Source organism: Talaromyces amestolkiae (assembly GCF_001896365.1).
Source record: "Talaromyces amestolkiae strain CIB chromosome Unknown scaffold22.1, whole genome shotgun sequence".
In the NCBI taxonomy this organism is placed as follows: Eukaryota; Fungi; Ascomycota; class Eurotiomycetes; order Eurotiales; family Trichocomaceae; genus Talaromyces; species Talaromyces amestolkiae.
In genome coordinates, this window is record NW_024468058.1 from 410,783 (window position 1) to 424,219 (window position 13,437).

The following is a 13,437-nucleotide window of genomic DNA, read 5'->3' on the forward strand; positions in this document are numbered from 1 at the left end:
TTAACATACATCATGTGGCATGTAGTAATACTACAGTACTACTAGTACATGTGTTGGACTGGTAGTAGCACTACTGCAGGTCCAGGAACCCTACTGTTGGCACGGACATTAAAACCAACAACCTCAAGTCCGTTCTGTATAAGATTCACAAGATGGCGCCAACAATTTCAAAACATCAGGTCCAATACTACCTAAAAGTCGCAGCTCTTAACGGAAGGACGTAATACGTACTACTGTAATCGGAGGAAAGGACGTTGATAAAGTCTGTCATCGTCGTCTCTCCCCCCTCTCAGTACTTGATCACCACCTTTTCTTTTTCTTTTTTCGCCTGCACTGCTCAGTGGATGTTTCTCTCTTTTATCCTATCATTTCTTTGTTTATTCTTGATTACTTTATAGGTTTTCCTTCTGTCTGCTTTTAATATGTGGCCCATCTTGGTCTTCCTGCCCTGGATGGCCCATGGAGCAGGAGCCTCCTCCCAAGCTCTTCAGGATTACCTGAGTCTGAATCCAATTACTACCACATCTGCAGCCCAGTCCCAAAGCACACCGGTCAACTTGACCAGCCTCAAGGATGCCGTCATGGCTGGCAAATACACACCATCTCGCCCATGGCAATTTCTTAATCAGCCCTGTCCTGGTAGCTGTGGAAGCCTAGGCGTAGACCCCTCTGCCTGGCCCGCCTATCATAGTATTGAAAGCTTGTTGGGACGCTGTGACGAGACCCTCCTGCTGGACTTTTCACTCTATACAGCCGTTGACGGGTCTGATGGGCGTGTGAGCATCCGCAGCTGTACCAGTGATCTCAGTAACAGCTCCTCCTCCTCCACCTCCACCTCCTCTTCTTCATCGTCTTGTCCTAGCTACAACGCAACCACCACAGAAACAACAATTGCCGCTCTAGAGTTGACCTGGGACACGACTACATACGGCGAAGCCACTACTTCAGGCGCTCTGGATGCACTGAACCAGTTGCTAGCTTATGAAAACCAGGCCTCGTCCCCGTGCAAGGAAACCATCGCGTTTGCCCACTCGGGCAGTACCGCGGTTGGCGTCTACATCGGTTCTGCCCTCAGTCAGCAGGACATGCTGGCACCTCTGCTGGATGCAGTTACTGAACGAATTGAAAGCGAGGGAGTGACGGATAGCCTCGCTGTACAGCTGTGCTCCAACAATAGCACTGCCCGATACACCATGGGCATCATGGTGGGCTCTGATCTACTCGCCGTACAGAAAGCCGTGCAGACGTGGCGTGGCAGTGACTGCCTCACCTCGCTGTCACAGTCGATCTCTGGGGCCAATGTTACTTTTTCCTTTCCCAAGACCCACAGCAACAGCTCCAGCTCCAGTGCTACGACTGGGAGAAACAGCACTGCTAGCTGGTCAATTCGCAGTCACGGAGAGGTTCTAGGGAAGCGAAGCACTTGCACGACAATCCAGGTCGTGGCTGGCGACAACTCGACAACATTGGCTAGCGAGTGTGGTATCACCACAACTCAATTGGCTGAATATAACACGAACACGGCATGGACAGTGGGACAATATGTCTGCTGTTCATCCGGCACACTGCAGGTCAACACACTAGAGGAGCAGGCAGATGGCTACTGTGCTAGCTACCTGGTCAAGAAAAACGACACATGCTCTGCTCTAGCTGCAGAGTATGGTATCACGGTGGCAGACATTGACAGCTACAATAACAACACCTGGGGCTGGATGGGTTGCGACGACCTTCTGGCTAATGAGTATATCTGCCTCAGCACTGGGTATCCTGTAATGCCAGCCGTGATCTCTAACGCTGTTTGCGGGCCCCAGGTAAACGGTACAGCTACCGCACCTCAGGGTTCTGATCTTAGCACCTTGAATGAGTGCCCACTCAATGCCTGTTGTGACATCTGGGGACAGTGCGGCATCACGGCTGATTTTTGTACTCCCAGTAACTCAACAACAGGAGCGCCCGGCACAGCAGCTAATGGAACGAACGGGTGTATCTCCAACTGCGGGACACAGATCATTGAAAGCGACACGCCTACCGAGTACTTCGCTGTTGGCTATTTTGAGGGCTTCGACGTGCAGCGTCCCTGCCTCAAACCATGGATTACTCAGATTGATACCACCGCTTACACGCACATCCACATGTCCTTCGCCACCCTCAATACTGATTTCTCATACAATCTATCTAGTGTTGGAAGCCAATGGGAAGACTTTTTGGCCCTGACTGACGTCAAACGCATCCTCACTGTGGGGGGATGGAGCTTTTCAACTGACGCCAGTTCATACGACATTTTCCGTCAAGCCGTCTCCAGCAGCGCCAACCGGCAAACATTGATTACAAATACAATTGATCTGCTTGAGCAATGGGATCTTGATGGCATTGACTGGGACTGGGAATACCCTGGCGAGCCGGACATCCCTGGTATTCCGGCCGATACAGATAGCGATGCTCAAAACTTTTTCCTCTTTTTGTTTGAGCTGTCGCAGCAGATGCTTGTTTCTACGCCAGATAAGTCTCTTTCAACCACAGCGCCGTCGTCTTTCTGGTATATGAAGGCTATCCCAATCGAGGCTATTAGCAAAGTTGTTGATTATATTGTGCTTATGACATATGATCTACATGGCCAATGGGATTGGAATAATACTCACACTGATGTTGGCTGTCCTTCAGGTGGTTGTCTTCGCTCTCACGTCAACCTCACGGAGACGATAAGTTCGATGTCTATGATCACAAAAGCCGGCGTCTCATCGGATAAGGTTGTAATAGGACTTGCCAACTACGCGCGTTCATTCCAGATGACTGAGGCGGGTTGCTACACTCCTGATTGCACCTTTACTGGGCCTGACTCTGGTGCTGTCCCAGGCAATTGCACACAGACAGCAGGGTATATTTCTAATGCCGAGCTGCTTTCCATTGCGGAGGACAATTCCGCCTACACTTATCTTGATACAGAGGCCAACGCATACATTCAAGTCTGGAACGACACACAGTGGGCTTCGTACATGGATTCCGACATCGCAGCCTCGCGCACTGGGCTGTACAAGGGCATGAACTTCCTAGGAACAGCTATGTGGGCTATTGATCTGACTGACCTCAACGGCACCAGCGATAGCAACACTACAAGTACCTGCGAGATCTACATTGACCCATCCGTCTGGGTTGAGGCTTCTCCCACCGTGACTGCTGTCCCTGGATGTACGATGATGTGGCCGCCGATGCCTCTGGCGTCGAATACGACCATCATTTTTCCCGCCTGGCCTACGCACCTAAACTACCGTTCAACTACCACGAGTACCACGACTTGGTATGACGGCAGTGTCAAGTCATATGAAGTTTACAATTCTCACTCCGTGCCCACGGTACTTACTATTCCCCCCCTTGTAACCAATGGCATCCCCGTGTGGTTTCAGACTGTCACCAGCAACCAGAGCACCCTCATCCATACCAGTTCCGCTAAACAGACCCCATTTGTGGTGACCTGGACTCCGTGAGTAGCACTCTAGCCCTGTAGAAAGACATTTCGCTGAAAAAAATATGACAGAACCATCGGTGGCACCACGGTTGTGAGCGGCGGTACTACTAGTACTGTGTCTAGCGTTTCCTGGTCCTCAGGCAACCTGACCTACGCGACCGCTGCATGGGTGGACATTTTTGGCGGCGTTACCTCTGTGGTCAACGGCACTGTCATGCCTGTCACTACTACGACTGTCACGCCGCACCCATTCCCCACGACAACAGACTCGACTACTGATCCAGTGCTAAACACGAGAAGTACATCTGTCCAGGCAACCAAGTCGAAGGGGGACTCAGGTCCTCAGTGTACATCGGATTGCAAGCCTTCGGGCGGGTGTATGTTGTTCTTCTTATATCTTGTTTGGAGATGTCTTGCTAATTGGATTCGGTAGGTGGTGAATACTGTTTGCCTGGTTGTCCAGAATGTCCCCCGTGGTTTGGTATCGATATCAGCGGCGGTGGTGGCGGTGGTGGCGGTAGTGGTGATGGAGGCGACGACAGCAGCAGCAGCAGCAAATCTGATTCTTCCTCTAGCAGCACCAGCGAAGAAAGCACTATCACTGTCGCTGGAGCCACGTTTGTTATCGCCGATGCGTTCCCTACCACCACAGATGCAATGACGGCGCTGGAAGCCCTGGAATCTTCAGAAGCTGGCTTGATAAAATCGCTGTACGGCGCTGAGATGAGTTATCTGATAACCGCTGTCTCAAACACCGCTACGGCCCAGTCCACGGCCACGCCTACTACGACTGCAAATCCCTATTCTATCACCATTATCGACTCTTCGGGAGACACTGTGGCCTGTTCGTCAGATCTGGTGCTTGAATACGAGGGAGGACCAAGCACTGCCTGTGTTGGGGATGTGAGCACGATCTCAACACACAGCACGACCTCTACCACGTCGACCACCGCTATCCCGACGCCAACCGGATTCGGCCTTATGATCTTCAGTGACACCAACTGCGAAGACTATATCGACGGCTACACTTGGGACAGTAATGGGAAATGCTACGATGCGGGCACTGAGATCAACAGCTATATCATCACTACCGAATCCGATAGGTGCAATGATGAAGAGAACGCCATCTTCCGGGTGTGGTATGTTACCACCGACTGCAATGCAGGTATGTATACTCTCAGCTCCAGTCTTCTGCTTCTTGATGGATTTTCAATGATATTGATCTTTTACCTTTTTTAACAGAGAGTAATATTGGAGGCGGTTGCGGAGCTCTCGGTTCGGCTGGTAAATGTGAGCAGAATTATTTCTCAGGAACAGCAAAGTATGCCGTTTCCGAAGACAGCTTCACAATAAATGTGAAGTCAAAGCGTAGGTATGAGGCTAGGTCTCTCTTCGCTCGCAACACGACCATGGACCTTGGAGAATGATGTATAAGTAGCTCTCATCAATATATCTGATTGTAATGTTAGAATGCAGGTACAAAAGTAAATTCTTAAGTGTACGACATCCGACTGGCTCTGAATTTGCACCTCTAGCATTACAAAGAACAGCTCAGTCTCCGCCCTAGATTTCCCCATACTTATTTACATACATATCATAGGAGTTTAAATGCAGTACTTCCTTTGAATACTTAACTCACGTCCCTGCTTGGATGATAAGTATTGGGGCTGAAGAAAACAATGTTGCAAAAAAGTAAATACTCGTCTCTCCGCAGACCCTCCTGGTCGGGAGGGGTCTACCTGACTTGTGCCAGTGTACTAGTTTTCTAGTCTTTACATTTACAAATATGCAGAGGGATATTGAGGGTAATTCTTCTTAGATTCTTATAAGTAGTGGCGGGTATACTGCATGTATTATTGGTGTCATTGGAAGGTGGCTAAATGTTGGCTACTTGAAGGAAGCAAACCGGCTCAGTGACCAGTCCCCAGGTAGGCGTATGAGCATTAGATTTATCTTGTTTTCGAGCTTTCTGCCCTAATCGAAATCAGGTAAAAAGCCGGAATTAAAAAACGATAGTACTGTGGGTACGCAGGTGCTGCGCCGTATGTAACTCGGCAATTCCAGGGTATGCACGTTGAACAAAGAACGCATTTAGCGCCATTCGGAGTGGCATGGTTGTTAAGACTTGGTGACCCCTGCTTGCATTTGTTGAAAATTTGACTGCAAACACGCGTCGTACCAACAGACGCGCATTCAGCATCGTACACTATTCCTGCCTTTATTGCCGATATAGACGTGATCCAGACAACCTGATATTCTCGGAAACAGGAACAAGAACGAGCACTTTCCAGCCTACATAGATAGCGAGGAGAAAAAAATAATCGGAGGAGCAGCAACAAAGAGAAAAATGGCCTCCGCATCCAGTGCTACACGCACATCTACAACGTCAACCTCAAAATCCAATTCAGGGCCTACAACAGTCTACGAAACATTCACAATATCAGGCTCAGCGCCCTCCACATCAACACGAATAATCACTCCGGACTCAACGCAAACCTCGCTTCTCGGTCCATTGACTACAACCTTCACGACGCCCAGTCGATGCAGTCAGGCGTATTGGATTTCTACCAGTAGTCAAATCTATTATCCTACGATAGGTCAGATATGCGCATCTGTCGGTGGAAATATCACCTACAGTCAGGATAGCAGCTGTCTTCCTCCGGTGAAATCCACCATACTCGGGAGTTTGGTTGGTCCTTCGGACGTCCTTTACACTACCTATGATTATCGGGGTTATTACTCCCCGGGCATCGCGTGCCCTGCTGGATATTCGACGGCATGTGCGGTACAAGCAGGTGCTGATGGAATACAGTCTGCGTTGTCAAATCTTCAGAGTTTTGGGTTTGTGTACTCGGCGACTGCGGATGAGACGGCGGTGGGATGCTGTCCAACGTAGGTTTTCTTTCTATTAATATAGAACATCGAGACGAATGTGAACTTAACTGAGCTAATGTGAAAATAGAGGATATCAATGCACCAACAGACTCTCCAGCCAGTGGTGTCAGCACGTCATCGCGTCCACAACGCAGCCCCTGATAACCTGCATCAACGGCACAAACGGTGCTCCAGCGTCGTCAACGACACAGTTCACCCTCCCAACAAATGTCACCTTCACGTACCCGGACACACTTCTTTCGACAGAAGTTACGTCGACAGTCACAGTCACGTTATTTACCATGTTTGCAACCATGATTCAGATGAATTTTCAAGCGACTGATCTTGCGTCTACTACTTCTCTGTCGTCGACCTCATTACTGCCATCTTCTTCACTATCCACGAATTCAAGTAGCACAGGTGGCAGCAGTAACAGCAGTAGCAGTAATCACAAAACGACAACAATCGCTGTTTCAGTCGTCATCCCGTGCGTGGCAATCCTCATCGTAGCATCGTTGGGATGGTTCTGGTACAGGCGGAGAGCCAAAAAACAACTTTCTGCGTCTTACCAAGCCGCACAATCAGCTGAACCTGGGCCTGAGACCTCAATCTCGTATTATGGCGCAGATACTACGAGTGCGCCCAGTGAAATGCTGGGCAGTCCAGCGCGAGTTGAGATGGAGGGTTCGCCGGTCATGTATGAGATGGCAGGTACAGATGCGAATGCGGCGACGGTGAGGCATGAGATGTATGCCGGTAGATGAAATGTACGTACCTGTGCCCATGAGCAATGAATATGAACAAATGCCGAGCCAGAATTCAATAATGTATCACCTTAACCGCTAATGAGGCTATTATCAAACTTCGTCCACTCCACAGTCCAGGCATCGTCCAGACGGGGAAAAACAGCTAGCGAAACTGACTAAACGACACAAGAGTAGGCATCTTCTCCCAAAACCACCAAATCCCCTGCTCCTCCCACCTCGGCAGCTCAACACCCGGCGGAATCGCCATATCAAACCTCCAAACCAACCTTGCCAGAATCAGTCTCAATTCCAGCCACGCCAAATTCTGCCCTGGACAATTATGTGGACCCAGCGAGAACGGGTTGAATGCGATTTTACTGTCTTTGCTACCGTCCTTATCTGGCGACGATAGCCAGCGCTCAGGCAAGAATTCGTCGGGACGCGCAAAATTGCGAGAGGAGCGATAACTTGCCCAGGGAGGGATTGAGACTACGGTATCAGCTGGAAGACGTTGAGTGCAGACTATTGCTCCACCGGGGGGAACGAGACGACGCATGGAATCAGGGATTGTGGGACAGAGTCTCATGCCCTCGTTCAGCACGGCATTAAGATATGCGCAATTCTTCAACGCGGTGCCCGTAATATCCTGCTCAGACCGGAAAGTTGATCTAATCTCGCGCGTGAGCAGGGCAAGTTTCTCTGGATTGCGTAGCAAATAATTGATCACACCGGTCAGAATGGTGGTGATGGACTCGCTGCCCGCAGCCACGATCATCATGGCATTAACCTCCATCTCTTCCTGAGTCATACCCTCCTCAACCCCCTTCTTATCGTTCTCTGCTGCTGCTGCAAGAATGACAGAAACGAAATCCGCTCTCTCCCCACCCCCTTTCTTAACCCGTTCCCTAACCTTCTCCTCCGTCACCTTCCACATCTCCATAACCTCCCTCAGCGCCGACGGCGGCGTAATCGCCATCAGCCCCTGGTAGAGCAACGGATAAAACTTCATCGCCCCCACAACCATCGCAGTCTTGAAATGACTCACCGTCTGAATCCAGGGGTGATATCTCAACCCATCAAGACAGCCAAACGAGGATCCCCATGTGAGATCTCCAATGATATCAAACGCGACATAATTAATCCATTCAACTGCATCCACCGTCGTCTTTCCGCCTCTGCCTCCGTCCTCTCCTTCGGACATGCGAAGCGTGAGCTTCTCGACAAGTTTGTCAATATACCCTTGTATCACAGGCTCCTGCACCTCTCCAACAAACCTCTCCGCAAATCCCGGAGCCAACACTTTCCGAAACCGCGCATGCTCTGTCTCCGAACACGCAATCAAATTCGCCGCGTTTTTACCCGGAGGCTGATCTTTGTATACTGCTGGTCGGAGGAAATTTTTAGGGTATATATCGCGCCATGCTGTCGGGTCAAGGAATGACAATTCGTCTGGTGCCACGCGGACTATGTCGCCGTATTGAGTGTGTAGGTCCTTGATTTTGTGGGGGAGGTGACCTGATATCATCGCCTGTAGGAAGGGGAAGCGGAAGGCGCGCCAGAGTATGGGGCCTGGGTAGGCGGAGAGGGGGTGGAGATAGAGGTTCTTGAGGGCGTAGATGGATATATACTTTTTTTTCCCCCAAAGTCAGTACCTAGTCAGACAGAGAGAAACTCTGGGATTGACGTACGAGTGCGGTTAATAGCGCCAGGATAGAGACGTAGTACAGAGCATCCATTATAATCGCCATGGTTCGCTGCTACCTACCTAGGTATAGGTACAGGAAGGATGATAGGGTTTTCCGGTTGAACAGCTACAAGTAGAACGCGGAGATCGACTATTCTTATACCTATCCATCCAGTGGTTCATCTTGTTGAGATTACGAATCAACTCCTTCAGCCCCAGCTGAGCTTAGATTGATTCATTTACACTTAAATAGGTTAATGTTGGTTCCATGAGAAGAGGGTCCAGACTAAATCGAACCAACAACCTAGACTTCCCCATTTTTATGCGCGTAATAAGAGTTGGAATGCAATTCTTCATTTGAGGACTTCGCTCGCATGCCTACTTGGATGATAAGGCAGAATACCAGAGTAGAACAATTATTCTTGTCTAACCTACTCTTAATCATCTATTCTAAAAAAAATTGTAACCTCAGGGAGAAAGAAGAATAAAAAAATAAACTCGAATCGAAATCGCAAGCAACAGACGAAAAAGAAAGGAAAAGGGAAAATGACTGTAAAGCCAGTGGCGGACATGATCGTGTCAAGCCAAGTCCTATGATGAATTATGAGTTGTGGGTGGGAATCTTGAATGCACAGAGGAAAGGAAATGTTTTATGAAAGAGACAGAAGAAAGAGAGTAGGAAATATATTCAAGGAAAGAAAGACTGTGTGTACTGCCAGTACGTTAGGTGGAAGATGAAGAGACCGCTCAATCAGACAGACGAGTAATAGTAAAACAATGCATAACAGAGACAGAAACAGAAACAAAGCACAAGGCGTATCATGGATAATAATTGTACAGAAACTCGTTCGTGGTGATATCTTCGTAGCGTAGCTAATTATTCAGGCCAGAGCTCTCCGGCAATGGGTTCGGAGACCCGTCTCGAGCCTTTTCGATGATGCGGTCGGAAAACTCTGATCGAGTCCTGCGAGGGGTGTGTCCGCTCCTTTGACTGGCAGCTTCGCCGGCCTCATCGACAATCGGTAACGTGTTCGGTCCGCTGATGCTATTCACATCTTGTGGATCCCGGATCGTAGATAATGTCCGCGTATGTGGTTCGGGGCCTGTGTTTCGAGTCATGTCCTCGGCTGCTTCCATTGTCCTTCCCACCGACTCAGGGCGTATTCCTTCCGTGTTTTTGACCTTTTCTTCGGTCGTCTGTCCATTGGCGCGAGCCTGTTCCAGTCGCTCTGCCTCTTCTCTGGACATCGTGATGCCTTCCATGAAGTTGATGAAACGTTCTCCGTATGGCTCGGGAGGAATTGGAGATATTTGTGTTGTACTGTTCGACAGGCCTTTCCAGAAATGTTCTGCTTTTTTGACAAAGCCATACTGTTCCATATTAGCAATTTTAGATCAGCATTCTTTTAGATTAGCAGAACTTACCGATGTCAAACAATCAATGATACCGAGATAATAAATCTCCTCGCCCGGCTGCCCATTCTCATGCGTCGCCCGGAAACCGCCATCATCGGAATAAAACACCATATTTTTCCTTTCATCCAGTATTTCATCTGGCATCTTTGCTGCCGTTTGCTGTATAGGTACTGGGCGCTCTCGTTTCAGCGTCAGGCGCAACTCCCGAGCTTTGCGGGCATTCTCTAATTTCGACGGCGTCCGCATCAACAAGGTACTAGGGTCGTCGTCTCGGTCGCCTCCTGGTTGAAAAACCTGCAGCGTCTTATCACGGAGTTTCTCCTCATTTCCACGACCAAGATCATGTATACCAACCAACAACGAATAATCCATAATCTTCAGTCTCTGGAGTAATCGAACATCGCGTCGCAGCTGAGCCATAAACACTTCTTTCTTCATCGGGCCCTGCTCCAGATGACGGCCACGTCTTAACCAATTGAGATCCTTCATTGTGGCGCGAGGATTCTTCTCGAGGTTCTCCTCCCGCAAGTCACGCCCAACAGTCGAGCCCTTGAGATCAAACGTCTGGTGGATATCGCGATGCGGCGGGAACAGATTGTTCATCACGACAAAGTGAATCTTGCGACCATATGCCATCTTGACACGATGCAATCCGTAAAACTGCGATATCAATGTATTAGGGTTGCTTTCGATATGTTTGTAGTAATCCGGCAGTATCTTGCGCAGCAGTTTGTGTTCCGAGTGGTGGATCGTCTTGATGATGTATTTATAATCGCGTGAGAAATAAAAGAAGCTGCCACTCTTTCCCGGCGAGCCCAACTCTGACAATATATATTTACTGGTCAGGGACATGAGATAATCCGCCGGATCCAACTTGAACTTGGCACGCAAGCTCCGAAAGACCCAGGGAGCGTAGTCCTTGAATTTGAAATCATATTTGGCGGACGGCGTCAACTCGTTGCCGGTACTATTCAGTCAGCGTGTATCTTCTAATCGGTATTCAGGTAAACATACATATCGAATGAGAACTTGTGCTTCGCGTTAAAGTCGGCCGGTGTAAGTTCACGATCCATCTTGGCATTGATTCTCGACACCACAAATCGGATGCCAGTCAACATATTGTATGCCGTCACCCAGTTCTGATGGTTTTGATCAACCTTGGTACCCACAATAACACGGTCGTCGTCTTCCTCCTCGCGACGCTTCTTTCGGGCTCGTTTCTGTTTGATCGCTTCCGCCCAGCGGGCGGCATCGTCGTCTGTCAACGCTTCATCTGCCGGAATATCGTGTACACTTGTTCGAGTTGCTCGACGAACCAGGTTCAGCGAAGCCCGGCGGTGATGTTCCGGGCGGCCGGCATTGTACGTTCGGGCCTCGTCGAGCGAAAGCTCACGGCTCCTGCGGGACGTGGATCGTGGCACTTGAAGAGTATGTCTATGAGAGTACTGACTGGGAGAGGAGGGCGACGAAGGCGAGTCGTAGCTTAGCGGGGCGGGTGGAGATGAATATCTATGCTGAGAGCGCTTGTTCGGAGGCGCAAGGCGGTCGGGTTCAGGAGGAAGATGGTTGGCGTCGTCCGGAAGCGACGTCGACAGCGGAGTTGGTGTATAACTTCTTATAGACTGGTTAGGATCCATGTAAGAAGCCCGATCGTCGCTGGACGATAATCGGTGGGTATCGCCATTGGGAACGACAGGCTTCGAAGTCGGTGATCGTGACCGAATCGATGAATTACCATTAGCGTGAGGCGGCAGCTCCAGCTCAGACCCCAACTGTGCATTCCCATCAACCATCGCTGATCCTCGACGATTATATGGCGGTTGCTGCTGTTGGTACGCGTACTGCTGATAATCCCGGCCCTCCCGCAGGGACACGCTGTTCAACGACGGCGTGCTGTCTGTTCTGGAATAAGGTCGGTCACGACTAAATGAACCGATGCTAGATCGCCCTCCGTTCAACGACGGAACACTGCCATTCTTCAGACTCGTGAGAAACTGCTTGTGATCCGGTTGTTGCTGATGATGAAAACTATGGGGTTCCAGGCGGCCCACATCGCCATTGGCCCCCGGTGTGTAGAGAAAGGTGTTGCCCACAGAGGTCTTTTCGATGGATTTGCGAGAAGCGATATCGAACGAGTTCGAGGGACTGGCACTGGCAGGTTGATGTTGATGATAGGGGCCGTCAGACACGATGGCGGGCATGATCCTCAGCTGCTCGGAACGGATGTTTTGTCGGACGTGAAGCTAACTTTGTCGGATAAAATGTTTTTCTGTGTCTGGATAGGGCAGAGGGCGGTTTGTGACGTGAGGTCTGCGTGGAACGGTTCTCGGGTCGAACGGTGGTAGTAGAAACTTAGCAGAGGCAGTGTTGTTGGTGCCACACGAATCAGCTATTTTTTCCCTTGGGCGCTCCGTAGTCTGCCGTTCAGGAGTAAAATAGACTTCCAGCCCGCCGTAGCGCAGACAATGATATTATTATTATGGCAATTTGAAATCAACGAGCATCGCTATGAATTGTTTATCGAAAGACGAAATATAATGATGAGTCAGGAGGTATCAGCGGTATCGAAGGGGGATGTTGTCGTTGCAACTCAATCAGGCTTGGATACAGTTGCACGGCATTCAGACCGGACGAATATGACGCAGATGGCCGATCGCTGCTGGCGTGCTGAATTCTGACTGGCCGGCGGCTGCACAGGAAGAGAACGACTTGACCGCAAGACAGTAAAACACGAGGGAATCGAGAAGGAAAGAATACTCGGACGATCAGAGAAGCGAATTGGAGTGAAGCGAATTGAGAAGAGTAAGTGCGACGAAGGATGACAGGTAGATGGAACGTTGCCTTACAAATCCGCATAACAACTCAACAGGAAAAGAGGCAGGAGTCGCCCAGTGAACCACCGGCGGCGATAAGCCAGGATGTTTCCGCTGCTAGTACTCTTCTAGCAAGAAGGGGGCTGGTGTGGTCAACTTGGCATCGTGGCTGAGCCCTCATCTAATTTCCTTCGTCTGTCCGGAACACTCTTACGCCGTTGGGTATGGGTACAATATAAAGGGGTTCTCGACTATGTTAAGGTCTCTCAACATCTACCTACCTAACAGAGCACGCACCAAAAATGTACTCTGGTGTATTTTTGGGTATGTTTTATACATTATTTATGCACATTTACCTGTATTTGTGTCGTATTTGTGTATCTATTTATGTCCACTGAATCAGTGACAATTAAACGGCCTCATCTGGGCGCTCTAAACCAA

At 49.6% G+C, this 13,437-nt stretch overlaps 3 protein-coding genes across 3 annotated transcripts; 1 reads left to right on the top strand and 2 right to left on the bottom strand.

The window, feature by feature from the left end:
- Nucleotides 1–422: 422 nt before the first annotated feature.
- On the top strand, nt 423–7,101 carry BHQ10_009106 (uncharacterized protein; the record flags this gene model as incomplete). The annotated part of the gene is made up of 6 exons (XM_040881986.1): nt 423–3,478; nt 3,533–3,840; nt 3,897–4,602; nt 5,908–6,016; nt 6,066–6,355; nt 6,426–7,101. The coding sequence occupies 6 exons, from the start codon at nt 423–425 to the stop codon at nt 7,099–7,101; spliced, it is 5,145 nt and encodes a 1,714-aa protein (XP_040737608.1).
- A 145-nt stretch (nt 7,102–7,246) lies between these two features.
- Nucleotides 7,247–8,608, bottom strand: BHQ10_009107 (uncharacterized protein; the record flags this gene model as incomplete). Its single annotated transcript, XM_040881987.1, has 1 exon — nt 7,247–8,608. The coding sequence occupies one exon, from the start codon at nt 8,606–8,608 to the stop codon at nt 7,247–7,249; it is 1,362 nt and encodes a 453-aa protein (XP_040737609.1).
- A 1,032-nt stretch (nt 8,609–9,640) lies between these two features.
- Nucleotides 9,641–12,384, bottom strand: BHQ10_009108 (uncharacterized protein; the record flags this gene model as incomplete). The annotated part of the gene is made up of 3 exons (XM_040881988.1): nt 9,641–10,138; nt 10,193–11,150; nt 11,198–12,384. 3 exons carry the CDS (start codon nt 12,382–12,384, stop codon nt 9,641–9,643), a joined length of 2,643 nt encoding a protein of 880 aa, XP_040737610.1.
- Between the last annotated feature and the right edge of the window lie 1,053 nt (nt 12,385–13,437).